This window comes from Balaenoptera physalus, assembly GCF_965194825.1.
Source record: "Balaenoptera physalus genome assembly, chromosome: 8".
Classification (NCBI taxonomy): Eukaryota; Metazoa; Chordata; class Mammalia; order Artiodactyla; family Balaenopteridae; genus Balaenoptera; species Balaenoptera physalus.
The window spans coordinates 17701554-17724127 of record NC_138887.1 but is presented as its reverse complement, the minus strand read 5'-3'; the positions used below and the strand labels follow the sequence as shown (position 1 = coordinate 17724127).

At 48.3% G+C, this 22574-nt stretch overlaps 1 protein-coding gene and 1 long non-coding RNA gene across 11 annotated transcripts in view; one reads left to right on the top strand and one right to left on the bottom strand.

Annotated features, from left to right (window-relative positions):
* ATXN7L1 (ataxin 7 like 1) overlaps positions 1-22574 on the bottom strand; it is a 236720-nt gene that overhangs the window by 64196 nt on the left and 149950 nt on the right. Inside the window, exon 1 of one of the 10 annotated variants that reach the window (XM_082473452.1) lies at positions 649-10680. The exons of 7 other annotated variants lie outside the window; for them this stretch is intronic. In XM_082473452.1, coding sequence (XP_082329578.1) covers positions 649-694 — 46 coding nt within the window. In that variant the 5' untranslated portion in view covers positions 695-10680. Of the gene's footprint in view, positions 1-648; positions 10681-22574 lie in introns of those variants that run through there. 2 more of the 10 variants (XM_082473453.1, XM_082473454.1) reach the window with 2 other exon arrangements.
* Positions 1-22574, top strand: part of LOC309666305 — a 386060-nt gene that overhangs the window by 332607 nt on the left and 30879 nt on the right. The window lies entirely within an intron of this gene.

Below are 22574 nucleotides of genomic sequence, written 5' to 3'. Positions count from 1 at the left end.
AAGTGTTAAAGTCACACCTCATTCATTCATTCACTCATTTTTTAAAGCATCTCTTTGGCACGTACCATGCGCCAAGCACCGAAATATAATGGTGGTGATAAGACAGACACTGCCATGGCCCGAGGGTTCCCTCAGGGAGAGGACACACTCTCCAGGTCCTGGCTGGCCACCACTTGGTCACCCTGAGAGTAGAGAACAGGGTCCCCTCTGAAGGTGGGCTGCCACCTGGAGGACCTGAGGCCAGTGAACAGCCTGCCTGCCCCATGGGACAGAGCTGCCATCCTCGCCTTTTATTGCCCCGGCTATTCCTGTGTGTCTGGAGCTGATATGGTAGTGGAGGGGTTGACAAGGAGTCCCACCTGCATGGTATTAACTTCTCCGCCAGAGTGACCTCGGCCCCAACCACCAACATACCCACTGTGCAAGTCACATGAGTGTAAAAACAGCACCACCACAGCTAAGGTGAAAACTGGTGGCTTCCAGCTTTAGGATAAGCTGTCGGATTCTACCTTAAGATGGCACAGCTGACGTCATCCCCGCTCCAGGGGCACTGAAGGGACAGGCGTGGCAGGCAGCCGGAAGCTGGGCAAAGCTGGGGTATCTTTGGTGGGAAGATACAAGAACGGGGATTCCCATTGTCTAAAATACCTGAACAGCTGGGCCGAATCTTCCCGACATTGTCTTGAGGCCACATCAGTGGCCTTTACCCAGGTGCCTTGGGCTAAGCACATGAAAAGCCCTGGCCCCTGTCACAGGCATGCGTGGTGCACGCCTCAAGGAAGGGCTGGAGGATCTTGAGGCATGAGGTCGGGAAAAAGCCCAGGCCACTATCCACCTGAGACCTCCTGGTGCCGCCCAGGGCTCCTCTTCTTGGGACAGCAGGGCCAGGGCTCCCAAATCTGTATTTTTAAAAAGATCCCGAGGTAATTCTCTTGCTCCACACAAGCTTCGGGAGTCACTGGAAATGTGGACCAAACACTGCTGTCTTTGGAATCAGAAAGATCCGGGCTCAAATCCCAGCTCTGTCACTCATTAGCTCTGTGACTTGGGCAAATAACTTAACCCCTTGAGGCCCAGTTTCCTTACCTATACAGTGGGAACCATAATGCCCACATCATAGGGTTACGGGTAGGCAGGTGCCCCTATAGTACATTGAGGCCCCCCATCTTAGCACAGGTCCCACGCTGTAATCGCTGGTTTACTGGCCTAGGCGTCCTGTCACTGGACGCACGGAGAGCAGATGTCTTGTGCCCTCTCTCATCCCTGGCATTCAGCCCAGGGTCTGGCCTTGGTAGGCACTCACTACATTCACTGTTGAAGAAATGAGAATTGAGGATCGATGACACATGGAAGGTGGTTGCCCCGGTGCCAACTCACAGTAGGCACTTCACATAAGTTCCCCTAACACATACACATGTAGATTAAAAAAAATACAAGCAGAAGCTTTCCTACGGGGGCAGTTCCCTACCTTCTCCCTGCCCCTGAATTAAAACTATTCGTTTACAAGAATCCTACGGGAGCACAATTGTTTAAGAAACATCGGCTGAGTAAGGAGAAGCCAGGGCTGCTTGATTCCTATCTGTACCGACCTCCAGTTTCAGGAGTGCAGGCCACAGTCTCTAGAGGTGCAAAGTCCCAGCTCACTGCGCAGCTCGGGGCGTCACCCAGAGGCTTCTGTGGTCCGACAGCAGTCACTAATAACGGAAGCATTTCTGTTCTCCTTGGAGTGGCAGTTGGCAGTGGCAAACAGGAAGCTGTCTTGAAGGAGGGTGTGGTTCTGTCCTCTCAGTGTACATGTACGGAGACACCACTTGTTTTTCCCCCTCCAGTCCCCTTCTCTTTCCCTCTGCTCCCCTTTTTTTAAGGAGCAGGTCTGAATTATTTCGGTGAAAACACAGCTTTTTACATGATTGAAGATCAACCATCACCACCATACACACGAAAACCAAGGGTAGGAAGGAGTCTAAAATACAGCAAGGGTCTATTTCGCTACCATCAGCTACTTGCTCGGGACGCTGAGTCAGCCCCCGGCTGTGCGTGAGTGGGCGTGAGCCCTTCCTCGGTTTCCCCGCGGGCACACAGGAAACCAACCCCGCTAGAAACCAGGCCAGGTGCGCCGCCAATCGCGCTCGGGCGCCGGCCAGTCCGCCAGCTGGCCGGCCACCAGCGTGGATTCAGGGACCACCGTGTGCACACACCGGACCGAGGACCATCCGCGAAGAATAAAGAAGGAAAAACCACAGGTTGCCAGTTTCCAGCAATTTTTAAAGTTGGAGTGAAAAAGACCCGAAACATTGCTTAGCACCGCTTGCATATAAAAATGACCAAGAAAAATCAGTAGCGAGTAGATAAATGCATCAAGTGTGTCTGGAGCTGCACATAAATGCAGAGAAGTGGAGGGGACGAGCTGGTAAGGTTCAGTGCAGCTGCTTCCCGGGGCTAGGAGAGGTGTGCTAGAAAATTTTCCACTCCACTCCTCCCCAGGCCCCGAGGCTGGCGCCTCCAGAAGGCCTGTCCAAAATAGACCGGTCCCCAACCCAGCCTCCTACTCCTGACCTCTTTCTCAGGCAGCAACTCTCCCCACTCCACGCCTCAGCCCTGTCTCAGCGCCAGCCCACAGCCCAAGGGCACCGCCTAAGCTCCACCTCGGACTTGCTAAATGGATCGTGGGCTGACAGCACGCTCTGCTTGCCGTGACCTGGGCCCAGCCCCACGCCATCCTGTGTGGCAAGCGTGCCCTGTGCTCACACTTACACATCCCAGGGAGACAGCCTCGCTGTTTGGATAAGGGGGCTGAGCCAGTGACACGCTGGGCAGCGCAACTCGGCAACTCGTGGGAGCCGTTTCCTGGCTCCTGGCTGAGCGCCCTGGCCAGTCAGAACGCACCACTTCCCCTTTAAGAGAGCACGCCCAGATGCGATTAGGGAAAGGCAGAAAGAAAAGCCCGGAAAGACCAGGGTCGTATCCTGAATTTGGCAGATGAACTTGGGCGCGCGCGCGCACACACACACGGACCTGAGCAGCCACTGTATGGGAAGGGTCAGGGCCTTCCTGCAGCCCGACTGCACGATGGCCCCTGCAGCCTTCCCCGGGGACCAGGCTGAGGCCAGGGGCCCACGCAGCCTGCAGGGGCCTCAAGCCTTTCTGCTTCCTTTTCCCTCAGGGCCTGTCTGTCCTGATGGGCAGAGGCCACTGCAATACCCAGCACTATGCTTTGGAGAGAGTAGAGACGTCATTCTAAAGATTGAAAATTACTTTTGTGGGACATTTTAAGTATGAATTCAAGCGGAGAGTTTTCATTCATTCCTTATATTTAGAAAGTTTATTCCCTGATCTTGGCAAGGGATAATAGATTTGTGGGGGGGGGGGAGGGATGTCTAAAAAAGACAGTGGGTCCCAAAAGGCCACATGCTGTATGATTCCATCGGTACAAAATAGCCAGCATAGGTAAATCCATAGAGACAGAAAGCAGATTAGTGACTGCCAGGGGCTAGGGAAGCAGGGAGCGGGAAGTGACTGCTTAAGGGGTACAGGGTCTCCTTTGGGGGTGATGAAAGCATTTTGGAACCAGGTAGAGGTGACGGATGCACAACATTGTGAACAGACTGAGTGCCACTAAATTACAATTCAACTGAGCACGCCCCCTGCACTCAACACCACCAGAGGTGTGGGCAAAACACCGAAGCCACCCCTCCGGCCTGACCCCTGGACACACCCCTACCCTCACCCCATATAAGGAACAAGCTCACGCCCCCACTCAGCGAGCGAGCAAGCAAGGGAACCTGTTGCTTGTTCTCGTTCCCCCCCTGCTGCAGCAGGGGTCCCAATAAAGCCTTGCCTGAAAAAAAAAATTACAATTCAGTACTTTAAGATGATTAATTTTGTTATGTGAATTTCACCTCCATTAAAAAAAAACACAGCAGTTTAGTGTGTTTTAGTCATTTTTATTTTCTTTCATCTTCTACTAGGATCTCTCCTATGTTTCATGCAACATTTCTTTGTAAAACCTGCCTATTACCTGATAAATCTTAAGTTAACCCTGGCGGAAGAGTATACGCCTTTTAATAAGGAAAAATAAAAACCAACCCCTAAGAGATAAAAGCTTTCCAAGACTCAGAAGTAAGCCTCTACTGGAGAATTTCAGACTATGGGAAGATGGCATCATCTTCGACCATGGCACGTAAGCTGGGCAGTGCTAACTTGGCCTTTGTAAGGCTGTCTGGGGTTGGGACCATCTCCAGCAGCTTGATCATATAACCAAAGCCAGAGAGAGGGAGTCTCCCATGGGAGAATTATTCAAGGAGAACATGATTTTGGGTCTCTGACTTTGGGCTTCCTTTTCCCCTCTCGCAGAGAGAGTTTCTTCCCAGAATATAGGAGAATCAGTTTCAGGCTGGAAAAGGGCTATGCTGCTTGGTGAAGCAGGACTGGTTTCTACAATTCCATTTCTTTGGAATGGAGCCAGTGGGAATGAGGGGGTGTGACTCGACCACCCACCCAACCCAGCCCTACGGAGAGGGCCCGTGTCCTCCAGACTCTAGGCAAGAGGGTCAAGGGCTCATGGGCACACTTCCCCTGCTCAGGGGACTGTCAAGAGGAGGCCTGCTGAATGTTGTAATACTCAGAAGAAGCACAGATGACAGGGCAGGCCCTGTGGCCCGGGAGCCTGAGTCTTTCCAGAGACAGCTGTGAGCAACTTTCCTAGTATCTGTTTGCTGAGAGTTCCAGGATGGCCAGGAGGACCGAGATGTGAACAGCTCCCATGGGCCAGCTCTCCCACAGCCCTCCAGTCCTTGTGAAGTACCTTCCCCTACCTCTTTCACTGTTCTCTCTCCTCATCTCAGGTGCCTGGTAATAAGTAGGTGCACTAGGTTTTCAGCAAACAGATGGCTTAAGAAAATAAGATGGGGACTTCCCTGGCGGTCCAGTGGTTAAGACTCCGCACTTCCACTGCAGTGGGGGCGGGTCTGATCCCTGGTTGGGGAACTAAGATCCCGTCTGCCACGTGGGGTGGCCAAAAAAAAAGAAAAGAAAAGAAGATGCAATATTTATACTGTTCTGGCATCTGAGAAGCCGCAAGTTTAGAACCTTAATGCTAAACACAAAAACAGGCAGGCTCAACCCAATTAAAAAATGGGCAAAGGACTTGAACAGACATTTTTTCAAAGAAGATAATCACATGAAAAGATGATCAACATCATTAGTCATCAGGGAAATGTAAATCAAAACCACAACAAGATACCACTTCACACATACTAGGATGGCTATGTATATAAAAAACAACAACCAAAAAAGCCCCAAAATGGAAAATAACAAGGGTTGGTGAGGATGTGGAGAAACTGGAACCGTTGGACACAGTCTGTGGGAACGTAAAATGGTGCAGCCTCTATGGAAAACAGTATGGTGGTTGCTCAAAAAATTAAACGTGGAATCACCGTATGATCTTGCAATTCTTCTCCTAGGGTACACACCCAGAAGAACTGAAACAAATCCCTGTATGTGAATGTTCACAGCAGCACTATTAGCAATAGCCAAAAGGCAGAAACAACCCAAGTATCCATCAATGGATGAACAAATAAACAAATTGTGGTATATACATAACACTGGAAAATTATTCAGCCATAAAAAGGAGTGAAGTACTGATACATGTTACAACATGGATGAATCTAGAAAACATTATGCAAATGAAAGAAACCAGGCACAAAAAGTCACATATTATATGAATTCAATTTATATGAAATGTCCAGAATAGGTAAATCTACAGAGACAGAAAGCAGACTGGTGGTTGCCAGGGACCGAGGGGAGGGAGAGGGGGAAATAACTGCTTAACGGGTACGAGGTTTTATTTTGGAGTGATGAAACTTCTGGAACTAGACAGAAGTGGTGGTTGCACAACCCTTAAATGTACTCAATGCCACACAGTTATTCACTTTAAGATGGTTAGTTTTATGTTATATGGATTTCATCTCAAAAACAAAAAACCCCAAAACTGCAGAAAGTAAGGGCCAAGACAATGCACAAACAGAACAATCAGTTTCAGAATAACTAAGGCGACCAGTAGGAGAGAGCAGATAGGCACTCACTCCAAGTCGGAAGTCCCTAAATGTGGCCGAGTCAAGTCCACTAAGAAGTGTTAATTTGTCTTGAATGGCAGCTGCTCCCACCACCCCACACACGGGCACGAAGGCTACCCTAGCCACTTACAGATGGGACGCTGAAGCACAGCTCCCCTCTACCAGCCCCCTCATCCCTGACACAGCCATCATTTCCACCAAAGGGACTCAGGTCTTAGACCGTGACGTTGGGACAGAGTCACAGACTCCCAAAGAGCAAGAAGAAACCCCACAGGTAATCATTCTCTGCTACCCCCTGCTGGCCCCTTCCAGGGCTGTTAGCCTCTTCGGAGCTGTAGCCAAGGGGCCACCCAGACTGGCTTCTCCACTGCAGGCCCCGAGCTCTCCAAGTGCACAGCAGGCCAGAAAGCACCACCGCTGGACAGTATCCCCTACGTGAGCTGCTCTGTGATGCCCGCACGTCCATCCCATTTCTGCCCTGTGGGGATCACCTTGAACCAGTCCAGTTTCCCTTCCATGGGACACCTTGCCAAATGTTTGTTCCCCGAAACCTCTTTCTCCGGGATAAATACTCCCAGACGTCTTTTAAAATCATTCCTCACAAAAGGTCATTTTCACTATTCTCCTGATCTCTGGGTCCCCTTTGGCTCTGACTGTGCTTTCTAAACTGTGACACTCAGAAGGGAGAACATCACAGGTGAAGTCTGGGCAGCTCCCAGCTGTCTGTTCTGGGTATCATTCTCCTGTTAAGGCCACTAGACATCCAAGCTAGATTTCTTATTTCTTTTTTTAAAAAAATTTATTTATTTAATTTTGGGCTGCGTTGGGTCTTCGTTGCTGTGCATGGGCTTTCTGTAGTTGCAGTGAGCAGGGGCTACTCTTTGTTGCGGTGCGCGGGCTTCTCATTGTGGTGGCTTCTCTTGTTGCGGAGCACGGGCTCTAGGCACGTGGGCTCAGTACTTGTGACTCGTGGGCTCTAGCGCACAGGCTCAGTAGTTGTGGCACACGGGCTTAGTTGCTCCACGGCATGTGGGATCTTCCCAGATCACGGATCGAACCCGTGTCCCCTGCATTAGCAGGCGGATTCTTAGCCACTGCGCCACCAGGGAAGCCCTAGATTTCTTATTTCTGAGGGCTGCATCACCCCTGAGTCTTATTTCACATGCTTTACTGCCAAGCTGCTTATCCACAGGTGTCCTTTACAAATGTCATCTGGTCGGAGTCAGTCCACTGCTCTGGCCTGGGGAGATCTTTCTGGACTCTGACTCATTAATGTAACTCTCCTCCCTCCTAAATCTACTGCTTGAAAAATTGGATAATCCTGCCACTAATGCTATTCTTCTTCCAAATCCTCCTTTATAATGTGGAAGGGGACAGGGCCAAGCGTGCAACTCGATCTATCCCCCAGGGTGACAGCGACCTGTGAACAGTACCCTAGAGGTGTGACTCTACTGAGCCACGTGCCATTCAGGGCAGGTGCGTCCCTCGGCCACACTGCATCTTCACTGGTACGCATCCCATGGATGACTAACAAATGCGGCTGACAACAGCCCTCCTGCTACCAGTGGTTGAAGGACTAAAAGGAAAGCTCTTAGCAGTGCCTTGCACACGGTAGGCAATCAAATGTGCCTTTTTAACTGACAAGAAATACAATAATAGAAGAAAACCGGTTTTCCAACTCCCAAACTACCCTCCTTACTGGCAACCAAGTATAGACATTAGGCAGCTGAAATCGATACAAAAAGAACCGGTGCCCAAGGGCCGGTGTCTGAATCCCCACACCCTCCTTCCAGAATCTCCATGCTCTGAGGTTAATAATACCGCCCTTCCAAGGCTATAGGAAGGACTCAATGAGATCAGGCATGTAAAAGAGGTTTAAAAGTTGAGTCAGGCTATGCAAACATAAAAGAAGAGTATTATGATTATTACTGTTATAAATCTCTCCAAGATACCACTTCCACCAGCAGAAACCTGCCTGTTAAGCCAAGGAAAAACCTACAGATGCACTCAGGCTGCCAGGAGGCAGGTCTTTCAGCTCAGAGCAGCTGAACTCCTGCAAAGCAACTTCCCTTTCCCAAGGATGGAAGGATTGGGAGGGTTTGACCAATTCAAATGCAAAAGCCCAAGGGCGAGGATGACTGGGGAACTTTTCAGTATTCACTGCCATCCCTCTCCAACACAAAGGCCTGTGGGTTCCCTTCAAGGCTCTTCATTCACTCTGGCCACGAGGTTATCTATACAGTGGGACGGGGGCGCCCGTAGTCACTGCTAGCTGAGAGGCACACAATCCGACACACACCTCCAACCTGAGGCCTTCAAAAGGTGAGTCTCCAATCCCATCCCAGCCTGACAGACAGGAGGAGGAGAGGGGGAGTGTAACAGGGGCCCCATCCATTGGGGCAGATTGGAATCAAATCAGAACAAAGAGTTTCTTAACCTCTGCGTTGCAGCTGGCGCATCCAGTTTGGATGGGGCACCGAGGAGGTGAAGGTCTGATGGATAATGTGCGTGCCAGAGCTTGGGCTCCCCAGCTCCACCGTGCAGGCTGAGCCCCCATCCCGTCTTTATACTGGGACCAAAGGGCTCGACCTGTCCCCACCAGCTCAGCGGGGCTACCGTGAGAAAGCACAGGGCACGCTCTAAACCATAGAAGACCGAAAACAAGCCTCATCGTTATTCTCTGCAAGGTTAGAGGAGACCAAAAAACAACACAAAATACAAAATAAACCACCTCACTTTCATATAGATGAGAGAAACATGGAGGAGAAAAAGAAATCCGCTCGTGGCAGCCCTGGGCAGTGAGAATTATGTCACGCCTCGGCCTAGGTCACATTTACTACCTTGGAAATTTCCGTTTCGACTGTCCATTTTCATTTCATGTGTAAGCTGGTGATGCTGGGGGGGGTGGGTAGTGGTGAGGTTTGGACCTGTCAGGGAGGGACCCACATACCTGGATCAGGGGACACTCCCTACTCAGAAGGCCTTTCACAAGGCCCAGATGATGGGCCTTTTCGATTTGTTCGGTTTAAAATATTTAACCCGAGGCACAGTGAAGTGTCTCATTTACGACGTTCTTCCTGGACCATTAGACGGGGATTCCACACTCCTTACGCCGATGAACGTGCTACTTAGCCATGCAAATTCCGGGAGCGCAGACACGGAGATGGGAGGTGCTCAAGGTACGCTCTCAAGGGCCGATTTAATTACACAGCCATTCAGTGGGCAAAGCACACCAATTTTTAGCCAACTGTTCTGGTAAATATTATGGGAAGCCCTTTCATAGAGTGCTAATGCTGGCTTAGTGATTTCGAACGTGCCCGGCTTTAGTTCTCATGCAAACACGCACGCGGTCCCCAAAGATGCTACCGCCAGAGCCAGAAAAATCAAACAGATCGTGCATTAGCCAATATGCTATCTTGCCGTTGAATATTATTATTTCCTTTTAGTACTATAAACCCTTCAGTATCACTGTCATTTAGATGAGGACAAACTGGAAAACCCACTCACTTTCCAGCGACCGGCCTTCCTCTGCCCCTCCCCCAGGCTCTCGGCACGTCCTGCCGCCCGGCTTCTGGGCCGGCTGCACTGCTCCCCAGGGTTGGACAAAACCACCACCACGAACCCATTTCGGACGTTTGAAACAATACCCAATCACTGCATCCATTCTCCCAGAGCGTCCCAGAGGAAATGGCATCATTACTTTCATTTTACTCCGTTTGTGACCAACCAAAAGCAAACAACACGTCCTGAGACAATTATCAGGGTATCTGATGTCGGCAGCTGGAGAGGACGCTCGGGAATGTTATCAAATGACCTCGCGGAGAAATTAATTTTCAAGAGCTAAAATAACCTTCTGCTGCACATGCCCGGCCGTTTCTCTAAATGCAGAAATGGATTTCACTTTCAGCAGTTAGAAAACTCTCAGGCATGCCCGTTTTTTTCAAAAAAGTCTATAAATAACCCAGGATCAGCAAAATTTATGCAAAACATCCTGCTAGAAGAAGAAATGTAAACTAAAACCACTTACAGAGAGACTCGGGCTGCCAACTTAATCTGATTCTACGACGACTGTAAACACGTTGCACTTTTGGAACCTGAAGCGATCCATATTAGCACGGATGCCATCACAGAAAAGAAAAAGAAAAAAAAGGAAGCAACCGCCCCCTTCCCACACTAAACAACAACAAAAGCCCGGCCCCCAAACAGAGCACCGTGATTCGGGGTTCGGGGTTCTGCACGGTCCAGGACCCGACGGCTGACCAGCTGCAGTCAGTACCAGCTTGCACACGCCAACTGTTTTGACTACAGGCACTTGTTAAACACAGAGTTTCAGGTCCTACCAGTTGGACACCAGAAGTTCATAGAACTGACCCAGTGCCAAGAACAACAAGCCCAGAAAGCGAAACGGCTGCCTCGTGCGCCGTAGTTTTTGTTAACTGTTTATGCAAGCCCCAGAGCAATTGGGTAACAATTAAGAAGACAACCGAACTTAAATAACAAAAGCAGAAGATTACCACCTTGAAGGAAATGTAGATGTTGGCAGATAAAGGACAGACTTCAACCGAGTTTACTGGTGGGGTGGGGGGTTTTCGGAGAGAACCGGGGGAGGGGAGGGGCAGGTGTCACATGACGAACTGCGGTTATTAGCAGAAGGAACTGGGTGCTTCCTTGAGGCATCTTTTACTTAGAGGTTGACTCAGAGATTTTGCAAATGCTGAGGCCTTGGTACACATCTGGGGTGATTGCAGAAGCATTGGAACCTGGATGTTGGTAAATCCCATAGGAGAAAAAAAGGGGCGTGCCGAATGCAGTTTTTGAGACACGGAAAGGGACTTCCAAGTTTCCTGCTCCGTGCAGCGAGGCCACTGAGCCACACAGGAAGCAAATGATTGAGCCACATAAGAAACAAATGGAGGGATAGCGTCCCTGGGCTTCTCTGACTTGGTCCTGAGAAAGGTTTCCCTTTCCTCTTTGAGGTTAGGGCTGCTGTGTCCAACCTTCTTCCCTCATCCAGACTGGAATCTGTGTTCTCTTACAGGTAACAGTGAATCGAGTATTTTCATTTGGCAAAATAAAATAAAAAGGAACGCTTAAATCACGTATTTAACAAAGTTTTTCATTTCTTTCCCAGAATGCATTAAGCACTATCTCATATTTGGACCAAGACAATTGACCAGACGAAATTTTAGAATTATCTGAGCATTTGAGAAAAGTGAATTCCAGGAGAATTGGGCCGCGAATGTAAGAGTGAGAAATTTTTAATTGCTGAATGGATTCAAATCTAACCTCTGCCCCACCCCCTTCTTCCTATCTATCTATCTATCTATCTATCTATCTATCTATCTATCTATCTATCATCTATCTCTGATTTGAATAAAATGTTGCCCCTTCCCCACTCCAGAGGTTTAGGGGAAAGTAATGAGTAGGTGGAAACAGGTTGTTTATACAAACCATTGTAACCACAGGCCAGGTTCATGTTTATTCTGGAGAGTAAATGTCGTTCCTCTGGTTCCGGGGGTCACCAGTGCAATGTGGTGGATATGAACCCACACACTAGCTGCCCCTTTCCTCCCAAAGGAACCTACATTTTCTTACAAACTATATGCAGACATGGTTTCACTGGGATCTGAAACGGAGCCGCCCTGGAGTGAAAGCCAGCAGTTGCCTGACGGATCAAGAGAGAAGAGCACAGGCAGCTTGCAGCCTCCCAGACAAAGGAAGGCGAAGGGGAGGAAGATGTTGGCGGAGAGGGCGAGAAGGAGGAGGGAAGGGGCATGCCGGAGAGAAGGGTGAAGGGTCGGGTGGGACAAAGTAAGGCTCACACCAGCCTCCGCCCCTGGATTGACAACTGACTTCTTAAAGAGACCCCAGAATTTTGTGAGCCAGGCCTCTCACTTAGAACTCCATGGCTTACGTGTCTCCTCCTTGCGCATTATATTATTTGATTCTCAGAAACATCCTAGGAGATGAGAGAGGGCAAGTATGATTATCCCTATTTAACAAAGGAGGAAAACGGAGGCTCAGAGACGCCTTGGTCTCAGCCCCACGAACGGTGACTGTGCTGGTGTGGTGCTTTATTGTCTGCAAAGCGTTTTAAAAGTAGTGGGCTTTATTATTCCCATTTTCACAGACAAGTAAACTGAGATTTTGGAGAGACTACAAATCACGTCCAAGGCCACACTGCAAATCATCAACAGCATCAGGTCTCCTAACTCCTAACCCAGTCCCCCTGGCTTGCCTCTATCATGTTTCCAGAACACATAATGATAGAGCTGAAAAGGCCAGTATAGTTGTTTTATTATAAAAGCACATCATCTCCCTTGATTTTCTCAAAACTCCCTGTCTTCATGGTTTTTCAGTTCACAGATTGCAACTGCCTAAACAAGGAGGTTTCCTCTCCACACTGTGGGGAGAGCTCCGGCCTTCTGCTATGACTCCCGAGCTATTATTTCAATGCAAAGCAAACACCTCCACCCAGTTTGCACTCTTGTCTTCCTTTGATTTGATTAGTTCACCCACGTGCTAATCCCTGGCTCCTCACCTAATCCCAGTCTAAGCAGCCACCAGAGTGGATGCCCCAGCAGGCCTGCCAAGCTGTATATTACATATCCTGCATCTCCAAGGTGTGCTGTCTCACATGTAGAAGGGATCTGGCTACATCTTTTCTCCAACGTGTGTTTCAAAGTTAGGCTTTTGCTGGGTTCTTTTGTTACAGAGCCTGATGAAAATAATGGACCAAATGAAGGCTGTCACTGTTATGTTCCTTGCCTGTGCCGAGTGGACACACTCCCAGCTTGATAGAGGGTGACATTAGTATTCTATGACACACATGAGCGGGCTCATTGTAGGTCTGGGGCATTTCCTCTGAGGAGATATGGTAGTGAGTTTGCCGTGGGGTTTGTAGGAGTGAACGGGGACGTTTGTCAGGAACCCAAGCACTCAGGGCCATGACCAGAGATGCCAAATGTGGACTGCAGGAGGAGAGAGGTCAGGAGGTGATGATCAGAAAGTTCTAGAATGTTTTGCTGCCACTTTATGAACCTATCTCTCCCCCTTCTTTCTCCCTGAAAACACAGCACAACAAAACATAGGACCAAAGGCCAGGGAAGCTGGATGCCAAGGTGGACTTCACGCTGAATGTCACTAAAGCAGCCTAGGTCGTGAAGACTCATCAAATCCATGTGCCTCTGTTGGCGGGAGAAGCTCTGTGATTAGATGCAATGCACAGGTGGCACCTCCCACCGGTTTATTTGAGGTTGTTTTGGTAACCACAGGACATTTGCATCCATGCTGCCTGAAAAGAATATGGGGCCTGGGTAAATCAGAACAGTCTCAGCAGGAAAACTCGCTTGCTTACAAGACACAAAGTGAGGAGAATACTTCCAAGTACCTTGTGACTCCTCTGAGCGCAGAGATTTTTTTTTTTTAAAGTAGGACAAACGGTTTGACAAGCACTGACATATTTAGGGAAGACAGGCTAGGCTATTTAAAATCAGAACTCCTGAAAATCTGAGAGGCATGGCCACCAAATCAGTAAAATTAGTGATAGTGGGCTAATACAGAAATATGGAATATTAGCATTAATTTGTTGTTGTAGCTGGTACCGGTGTGCTTAACAAAGGTAGTTCTATCATAGGCCAGACAAACAGCACTCTGCTCATGGATATGGTGATTTTGGGAAGGCTGGTGAGTATAGTACATCCAGCCCGGAGGACGACAGAGTGATGGAGACAAAGCTGGGGTCCCCTGCCCACGCTCTGGGCATTTAGACGCCCCTCCAGGGAAGGGCACCGCATCAGAGTACATATACAGAGAAGGAACCTGGGCAGGACCCAGTATGGTCTTAAAAACATGGCCTGGATATGTGGAGAGCTGGTCAAAAAAAGGACGGAGGCCTGAGCTGTCAGGAGGCAGAGAAGCAAGGTAAGCATGGCAGTAACTGTGGCTGCCATTGGCTGCAGACCTGACTTTACCCCTGATGTTGCCCTTAAGACTTCCAGGTCAGGACCTGTGGCTCAGCTGGACACTCTTCACTTTTGCCCTGGTACCTGGGTTCATAGGGACTGGACCAGGCTGCCTGCTTGTACCTGGAATTGGCTTTTGGCCTAATCCTTTGTAATGTGGGCTCATGACCAAAGCCATGGGGACAGTTTTGCACATATGGGGCCACAGGCCCTAGATTCTTCAGGAGAGAGCCAGTTTCAACCAGCCTTAGCTGGGACTGCACCACAATTAGAAAAATGACTTTATATTGAAGGTCAGTAAATGTGGGTTGACTACAATCTGAACCAGTGGACCTCACGTTCCTTGAGGGCCCATTGTGAGTCTCACTTATCTTTGTAGTCCAATGCCTAGCCAGCGCATGGAAGGCTTGCTATATGTTTTAAATATAGGTTTCGAATGAATGAAGTTCCACTTAATGTGAACCACCAAGAGAGATGTATACCTTATTAGGTACACCTGGAAGGTGAATACCTTTTTGTTAAGTATGTATAAAATTTGGTGTTTTAATTAATTTTGTTTTCATTAATTGAGTTTTTTAAAGTACAATGTTTTATTTTATTATTATTTTTTCAGGCTCCTTTCCCCCCCCCCCCAGTCAAAGTTGGTATTTTTAAAAGTTGTACTGTGGTTCAAGTTAGGGAGAAGGTAGAAAGGCTTTCCACTTAAGATTAAAAATACTAAATCTTCAAAAAAATTGTAGCCACTTTGTAACAGGAATCTTTCCAAAGATCTTCATTCTCTTGTACTTTGTCCTCTTAAATGGTATCCTTTGAACATTATTTGATCTTTTTTTTTTTTTTTTTTGATAACTCAAGGTCACTGTTAAGGGCATTCATTTCTATACTTTGCTGCAAAATGGTGATATCAGGGTCTACCGTAGCTTTCAAACTTTTTGACCCTGATCCATCTTAAGAAATGAATTTTACACGGCAGCAACCTAGTATGCACATATGTATGGGACAAAAATTCCAAACGGTAAGATTTGTCTTTACTAAGTGAAAACCACTCGAACATTTTCTCTTCTTGTTTATTCCACGGTTTAAAATGTTGGTCAGAGATCCCTGAAGTGATCGCCCCACCATCACGAGCGGCACCTGTGGCATACAAACACCGAGACAGTACACGGGGCTTTTGTCCCTGCACAAAAAGGGCTTCAGCATTCCCACTTTCGGCCTTTTACTTTCTCCTCTGCATCTGGCGCCACTTTTATTTTGTCAGGGCCTGCCTCCACAGTCCTAGCCCACAGAGTTCTAATTTGCCAAACCTGGAAATCGGACCATCCAGCTTGCCAGTACTGCATCTAAAGTAAGTGTAAAGTATTGCTCCATGAAAGCCTGCGAGGTGCCCCATGGATGCCTCGTGGGGCTGGGTGTTCTTTTGTGCTCAGAGCTCCTGGCCAGGCTCCTAAGAGCTCTGCTCAGCAGCGGCGTTCCTGACGCTGAGGTGTTACTGGATGCGCCATGTGTAAACGCCCGTGTGTGAATGTGAGTGTTTCTCCTTTGAAAGGAGTATTCTGATGACTGAGCCTCAGGCTGGAAGGGCTATTGAATGACAGAGGCTCCTGGCAGCAATGTAGCTTCGTGAATGACCAGCTCTGGGCTCCAGTGTATGAGGAAGTGTTCCCTAAAGTAACTGACCCTACTTCAGGCAGTTTGTAACAATGCAGTATTTCCATCTGGACTCTGAGCTCCCCTTTGCCCTGTAATTTACAGCTCCTCCTAGTCTATACTTCAGCTCTAAGGAGTCTTCTCACCTAAATGCAAACTAATATGTATATGAAATGTCTCCTGGTGGAATTTTGAAGTGGGGTGTGTGTGTGTGTGTGTGTGTATGTGTGTGTGTGTTGGGGGGGTAGATATACTGATTTTTAAAAATTACAGCAAAGGGGGTAGATACTGTGCCCTTAAAGAAACTCAGATAACAAGCAATCAGGCACTGGTTAAATAAACTACTGGAATGCTGGGAAGCTATAAAAATGATGATGTAGATCTATACTTACTGAAATGTGTCCACAATAATTGTAGATGGAAAAAAAAAAGTGGATTTCAAGGCAATGTCCATAATAGGATTCCACTTTTATTTTTTAAAATATAAAATATATGCATACAGATACACATGTACAACATATAGACAAACACATACACATAGAAAAAAGACTGGAAAGTTTTACACGGAAATACTTTATTTCCTGAAATGTTGGCAGTTTTTATAATGCATTAGTTTTATAATAAGAAAAAAAAAGCAATTTCACTTTGAAAAAGTAAAATTCTACATTATTATGCAAAACAGTACTTCTGTTTGGGGCACCCCACCCCATTCTCACCTCGTGACTGTTCCCATGGGAACACTCGCTACATCCGTGCATCCATCCACAGGGCAGCACACACAAGCTGAGCTCTCACACTCGCCTCTCACTAGTTACGACGTCTCCTCAAACTTTTGAAAGAGTTCTACTCATATATAGAAGGGTAAGTTGAGTCTTTATTGGAAATTTTTCACATTAATGCATATGAAGGCAAAGGAAAGGCTTGTGGTTTTACTTTTAAGGGTCATGTTCTCTTCTCTGATGGAATTAAGGGGAAATGTAAATCCCCAAGCAGATGGCTCTGCTAGTTACCTCTCTGGCAGAAGGAGGCTACCCGTCTCTCCATTCTCCAGGAAGACAAGGAAAGAGCTGACGCCACCTAGATTCTGAAGCTAGTTTTCTTCCAAGCCAGAGTCAATTCAAGGCATAAACCGACGTTGGATTTAACAGGAACAATCCCTAACTTGTGTTCTCTCTACAAAGTGTATTCACATCCAAGGGATAACATTCACCTTCATAGTGTATTCACCTTCATAGTGTATTCACATCCAAGGGATATCGCCCCCAAAAATGACTAGGAAGGAGGGCAAGCAAGTGTGTTATTCTCAGTTGACAAATGAGGAAAATAAGATTTATCAAGGGGAGGCAATTTGCCCAAGGCCACCCTATTAGAGACAGCCTTCAAACCCAGTTCTCCTGGGTTTGTTCTCCATGTTTTTTGCCATTGCATTCTCTCTATAAGCAGAGTAACCATATACCTATTATCCTAACTGGACACCTTTGAAAGTAAAAAGAGGTGCATTTAAGCATGGGCCCCAGAGCATCAGGTACAAACTGTGACTCTCCCAGGCAAACCAGGACTTCTGGTCACTTTAGATAGAATCCGGCCCTCTCCCCCGCTGCTCCCCCCCATCATACCTTTTGAATAGGAGAGAGAAATGGAACATGGTTACATGTCTAATTTACTTTAAAGCACTTGGGTACGTAAATAAATAAATACAAGAGAAAATAAGAGTACTTGAATGTAGCTGGTGTTTTACTGTGTATGAACCAGTTGGTCTAGGCTGTACCTCTAGGGGTGATCAGCTCACATGCTATGAAGAATACAAAGTCTGGATTCGGCAGCTGCTATTACCCCGAGAAGGTCACACTCCAACACTGGCTACTTTAAGTCCTTTGGCTATTTGGATAAACATTCTGAACATAAAAAATGGGCTTTTGTTGGTGAAACTTGTGACTTAGTATAATGAATGCTAGAAATGGGTTCTTACTGGTAAAATTAAAGGTGTTCAATGCATGTAGCCTGGCAAAAAATCTTTAGCGACCTCCCTACCCTTGTATAAACAGGGCACTCGAGGCTGCCCTGTGTGCAGCTGTCACATTAGAAGGGTTGATGACAGCATGGTGCTGACTCAGGGAAACAGTCCTGTCTCTGGAATATTGCTGCAGCTGCCTTGAGTGAACCTTTTCTACACGGTATGGTTGGAACAACTTGATGGAGAGAGAGCTGGGACTTCATCAAGTTCACCAAATAGGTTGAGTGAACTGTTTTCTCCCTACATGATAAACATTTGTGTGATAAATGCCTGTACCTGCGGCGGACTTCAGTCTAACACTCGCATTCGTTACCGCCTGGTGGCTAGACTGTGGGGTAGAAGCTAAGTCTCACCACCTCAACCTTCTACAGGGCCAACTGTTTTCTACCAAAAAGAGCCAAGAGTTGTGCGTGGTCAAACCAGCTCAGGTCAGTCCAAACAAACATGCCTCTCGGGGAGGCTAACACAGGTAGATTTCAGCACAGGATCCCTTAACACCTGGTCCTCTTCGCCAGGTTATGAGCTTCCTGAAACGGAAGACCAGGTCTGTCTTGTTCACTGCTCTAGCCCTTAGCCTCACACAGTGCCTGCCCATAAAAATGTGTGATGGGTATGTGTCCAGTGAATGAATAAATGAGTAGGAATTCTGTTACTTCTAGAATCGATTTCATTAACTGTAAGCCGCGATCGTTGGTTACTCCACTGACGGCAACTGACCCTCAAAAATCGTAATCCATTGCTTGCCCCAGATTAAGTTAGTACCTTGCAAAGCAACAGATAAACTGGTATAAAAACCACTGGGATTACCTTCTTTAGTCCTCACCGAAACGTGATGAGATTGGTATAATCATCCTCATGTGCAGATGAGGAAATCAAAGACCAGAGAGGCTAAAACTTAAGTGAATGAAGCCAGACCCAAGCATGCGCTGCTACCCAGAGTTGGCCATCACTCAGTTTTGCAGGGATTTTTTTCTTTTCTTTTCCTTTCTTTTCTTTCTTTCTTCCCCCCACCCCCCTTTTTTCTTTTCTTTTTTTTTTAACTACTTTTACTCTGCTTACTTTATGTCATGCTATTGAACACACATCTTTTTGGCACTTCACCTTATTATTCTTGTTTTTAATTAATTAATTAATTTTTATTTTTGGCTGCATTGGGTCTTCATTGCTGTGCATGGGCTTTCTTTAGTTGTGGCGAGCAGGGGCTACTCTTTGTTGTGGTGCGCAGGCTTCTCGTTGCAGTGGCTTCTCTTGTTGCAGAGCACGGGCTCTAAGGCACGTGGGCTTCAGTAGTTGTGGCTCGCGGGCTCTAGAGCGCAGGCTCAGTAGTTGTGCACGGGCTTAGTTGCTCGGCGGCACGTGGGATCTTCCTGGACCAGGGCTCGAAGCCGTGTCCCCTGCATTGGCAGGCGGATTCTTTTTTTTTTTTTTAAATTTATTTATTTATTCATTTATTTAATTTTTGGCTGCATTGGGTCTTTGCTGCTGCACGTGGGCTTTCTCTAGTTGCAGTGAGCGGGGGCTACTCTTTGTTGCGGGGCTCAGGCTTCTCATTGTGGTGGCTTCTCTTGTTGCAGAGCACAGGCTCTAGGCACGCGGGCTTCAGTAGTTGTGGCACATGGGCTTCAGTAGTTGTGGCTCGCGGGCTCTAGAGTGCAGGCTCAGTAGTTGTGGCGCACGGGCTTAGTTGCTCCGCGGCATGTGGGATCTTCCCGGACCAGGGCTCGAACCCGTGTCCCCTGCATTGGCAGGCGGATTCTTAACCACTGCGCCACCAGGGAAGCCCCCCAGGCGGATTCTTAATCATTGCGCCACCAGGGAAGCCCTCACCTTATTTTATCAAAAGTTTTTTCTGGGAGGAAAGCTGGATGGATGTTGGAATATATGAACCAGCTTTCTGGCTCTTCTGCTTTTAATTATTTGCATTGACACGTGGCACTGAGGGATGTCTAACGGCCTCTCGTGTCTTTGAGCTGCGGGAGAATCTACCACAGCTCTGCTGGTCTCCAGGGCCCCAGGCCCTCGGCTCATCCGATCCCCTCCCCATCCCCCCACCCTGGACGACTGAGAGCCTTTGTTTTCTGCCTCTGGGAGCTGGGGCGCAGCCTGCTCTCCCTGGAATGCTTGTCCACACTTTTGTTCTTCGCCTTGGCTAACTCTTTGTTATTTTTCAAGACCCAGTTCAAATATGACCACATTTGGGATACCGAGGAGCGCCCTGTCACCCTGCACCTCTGCAGGTCTCATGGGAGTCCCTTCTCAGTGCTCCCAGGCACACCGCACACACCTAGCACATGGCTCTGGAGCCACCGATGGACCCGCCTCTCTCTTCCTCTGCGCCAGCAAGAGCCGAAGTCAGGGGCCTTGCCTTAGTGCTGGCGCGCAGCAGGCACTCAAAGTGTGTTAGACAGTGAATGGATAAATCAGGAAATAATTAGCCAACTCACAGGAAAGCACAAGAAAACGCAGGGGTCAGCAGGCCAGCAGTTTCCAGAGGTCTGAGGGCTAGCTAACCTCAATTACTTGTTTTAGCCAGTGGGCTCCAAAATAATTTTTGAAGCCTAAGGGAATGATAGTGGGTTTTTATGAGAGGCAATAGACTATTTAATTCTGAGTGCTCGACTCGTTTGCCTGTTATAGAATAAAATATCTGGAGAGATTTTCCCAATGCAGCTAGGTCCCACTCCCTGATGCTGGGCCAGCCGCTGGCCTCCCCTCGGGGGCTTGGGGTGATCTGACAGCACCCACGTGACAGGCTGCATTGGCAGCTCACAGAGCTCTCGCCGGCTCTGGGTGCCCATCTAAGCCAAGAAGTTAGCAGGTCCCAGATGCAGGCCAGCACATGACCTGAGCAGGGCCACAGCTTGAGCCAACCGTGGGCCTTCGGCCTAACGAAATAAACAATTCCCAGCATAGCCTGACCTTTCAGAATGTAATGCTTTCTAACCGCACTGCGTAGATAAAAATAATTTAGTGATTTCCTCCCACTAAACTCTTGGGTACAAACCAAGAAATCTGCAGCGTGGCCGCTCTGATGCTACTGTACAGTTGCAAATATTCAGGCTTCTCTGAGTTCTTATCAGTGTTTATCAGCAGGGATGCACCTGTCTCCTTTTCTTTTAAATTAATTTACTTATTTATTTATTTTTAAAATTTTTGGCTGTGTTGGGTCTCTGTTGCTGCTCACAGGCTTTCTCTAGTTGCAGTGAGCGGGGACTACTCTTCGTGGTGGTGCACGGGCTTCTCATTGCGGTGGCTTCTCTTGCTGCGGAGCACAGGCTCTAGGCGAGTGGACTTCATTAGCTGTGGCACGAGGGCTCAGTAGCTGTGGCCTGTGGGCTCTGGAGCACAGGCTCAGTAGTTGTGGCGCACGGGCTTAGTTGCTCCGCGGCATGTGGGATCGTCCCAGACCAGGGCTTGAACCTGTGTCCCCTGCTTTGGCAGGTGGATTCTTAAACACTGCGCCACCGGGGAAGTCCCGCACCTGGCATTTTTTGGTAGGATAATTCTTCCCTGGGTGGAACCATCCCATGCACTGCAGAGGGTTTAGCGCCTCTGATCCAATCGATGATATGACAGCCTCAAAATGCACATTTTCAAGCATTCCTAGGGGTGAGAGGAATTGTGAGTACTGGCATTCCCTGTGGGGTTAGCTGTGATTCATTTTGCAGCAGGAGAATCTTGGAAGGACTGCAGAGGCCACGCAAACCAGGGGTGGGTTGGGACAAGGCCCAGGGAGTCAGAGCACCTGACCCAGGGGATACTCAGACCAAGTGCTGTCTTTGGGAGAAACCAGAGGTCCTGAGAGCGGTGAGGATGCCTGGGTGCCTTGAATGAAGAAGTCAGGCCAGTGAGGGAGTCGGCCTCACAGAACCAACAGATTGGAGATTGAGCAGAGGTCAAAGTGGTACAAAAGGGACAAAGAACGAGCGGGGAGAGGGGAAAAGCCAGGGCAACGGCTCTGAACACCAGCTACACTCAGCACCCGCCTCTCAGCCTTCAGGGGCATATGTAACAAAGGGACCCAGAAGGCCACTGATTCTGGACAGCACTCAGGGTTTGAAGGTTTCGCGTACCAACTAGCTCTCCTCCCTTGCCTGGTCTTCAGAGAGCAGTGGCAACCCGACAGCCACCCTGTCACTGCCACCATCACCTCTGTGCCACATCCTGCAAATGTGACCCACCGCAGACAACTCCCCAGTCACTCAAAGCGACCTTCAAGGGCATCTTGATCACAAAGGGGGAGAAGCTCTAAAGCTAGCCAGGGAGAAAACCCCGCCAAGGCGCTGGGTAGGGGAGCCATGGGCACAGGGCTCAGTGCCAATCATGCCCATTGAACGGCTAGATGCTCAACAGCCCTAGCAGGGGGGCGACGGGCAATGTTGCCGGGAAGCTACTTATTCCTTTGTCTCATCTTTCTCACTTGTTTTAAATTTGTTTTACCTTGTTCTGTTGTTTGCAACTTTACAAGCAGCCCTAAGTCCTTCTGCAACAAGGCCGGGTCTAAACAAATAAAGCGAAGAAATAAGCTACGTGGCTGCACTGTCAGCACCGCCAAGCTGAGCATGAAGCGTGTGGGCTCCGATCTAGGAGCCAGGAGGTGTCCTGCAGAGGCGGGGCAGGGAGGAGGGCAAACTCCCGGCGTGTCCCTGCATCGAGAAGTCACAGGGCCTCACACAATTTACTACCGTCTCAGCCTCAGTGTCCTTGTGTTTTCTTTTTTTTTTTTTTAACATCTTGATTGGAGTATAATTGCTTTACAACGGTGTGTTAGTTTCTGCTGTATAACAAAGTGAACCAGCTATACATATACATATATCCCCATATCTTTTCCCTCTTGCATCTCCCTCCCACCCTCCCTATCCCACCCCTCTAGGT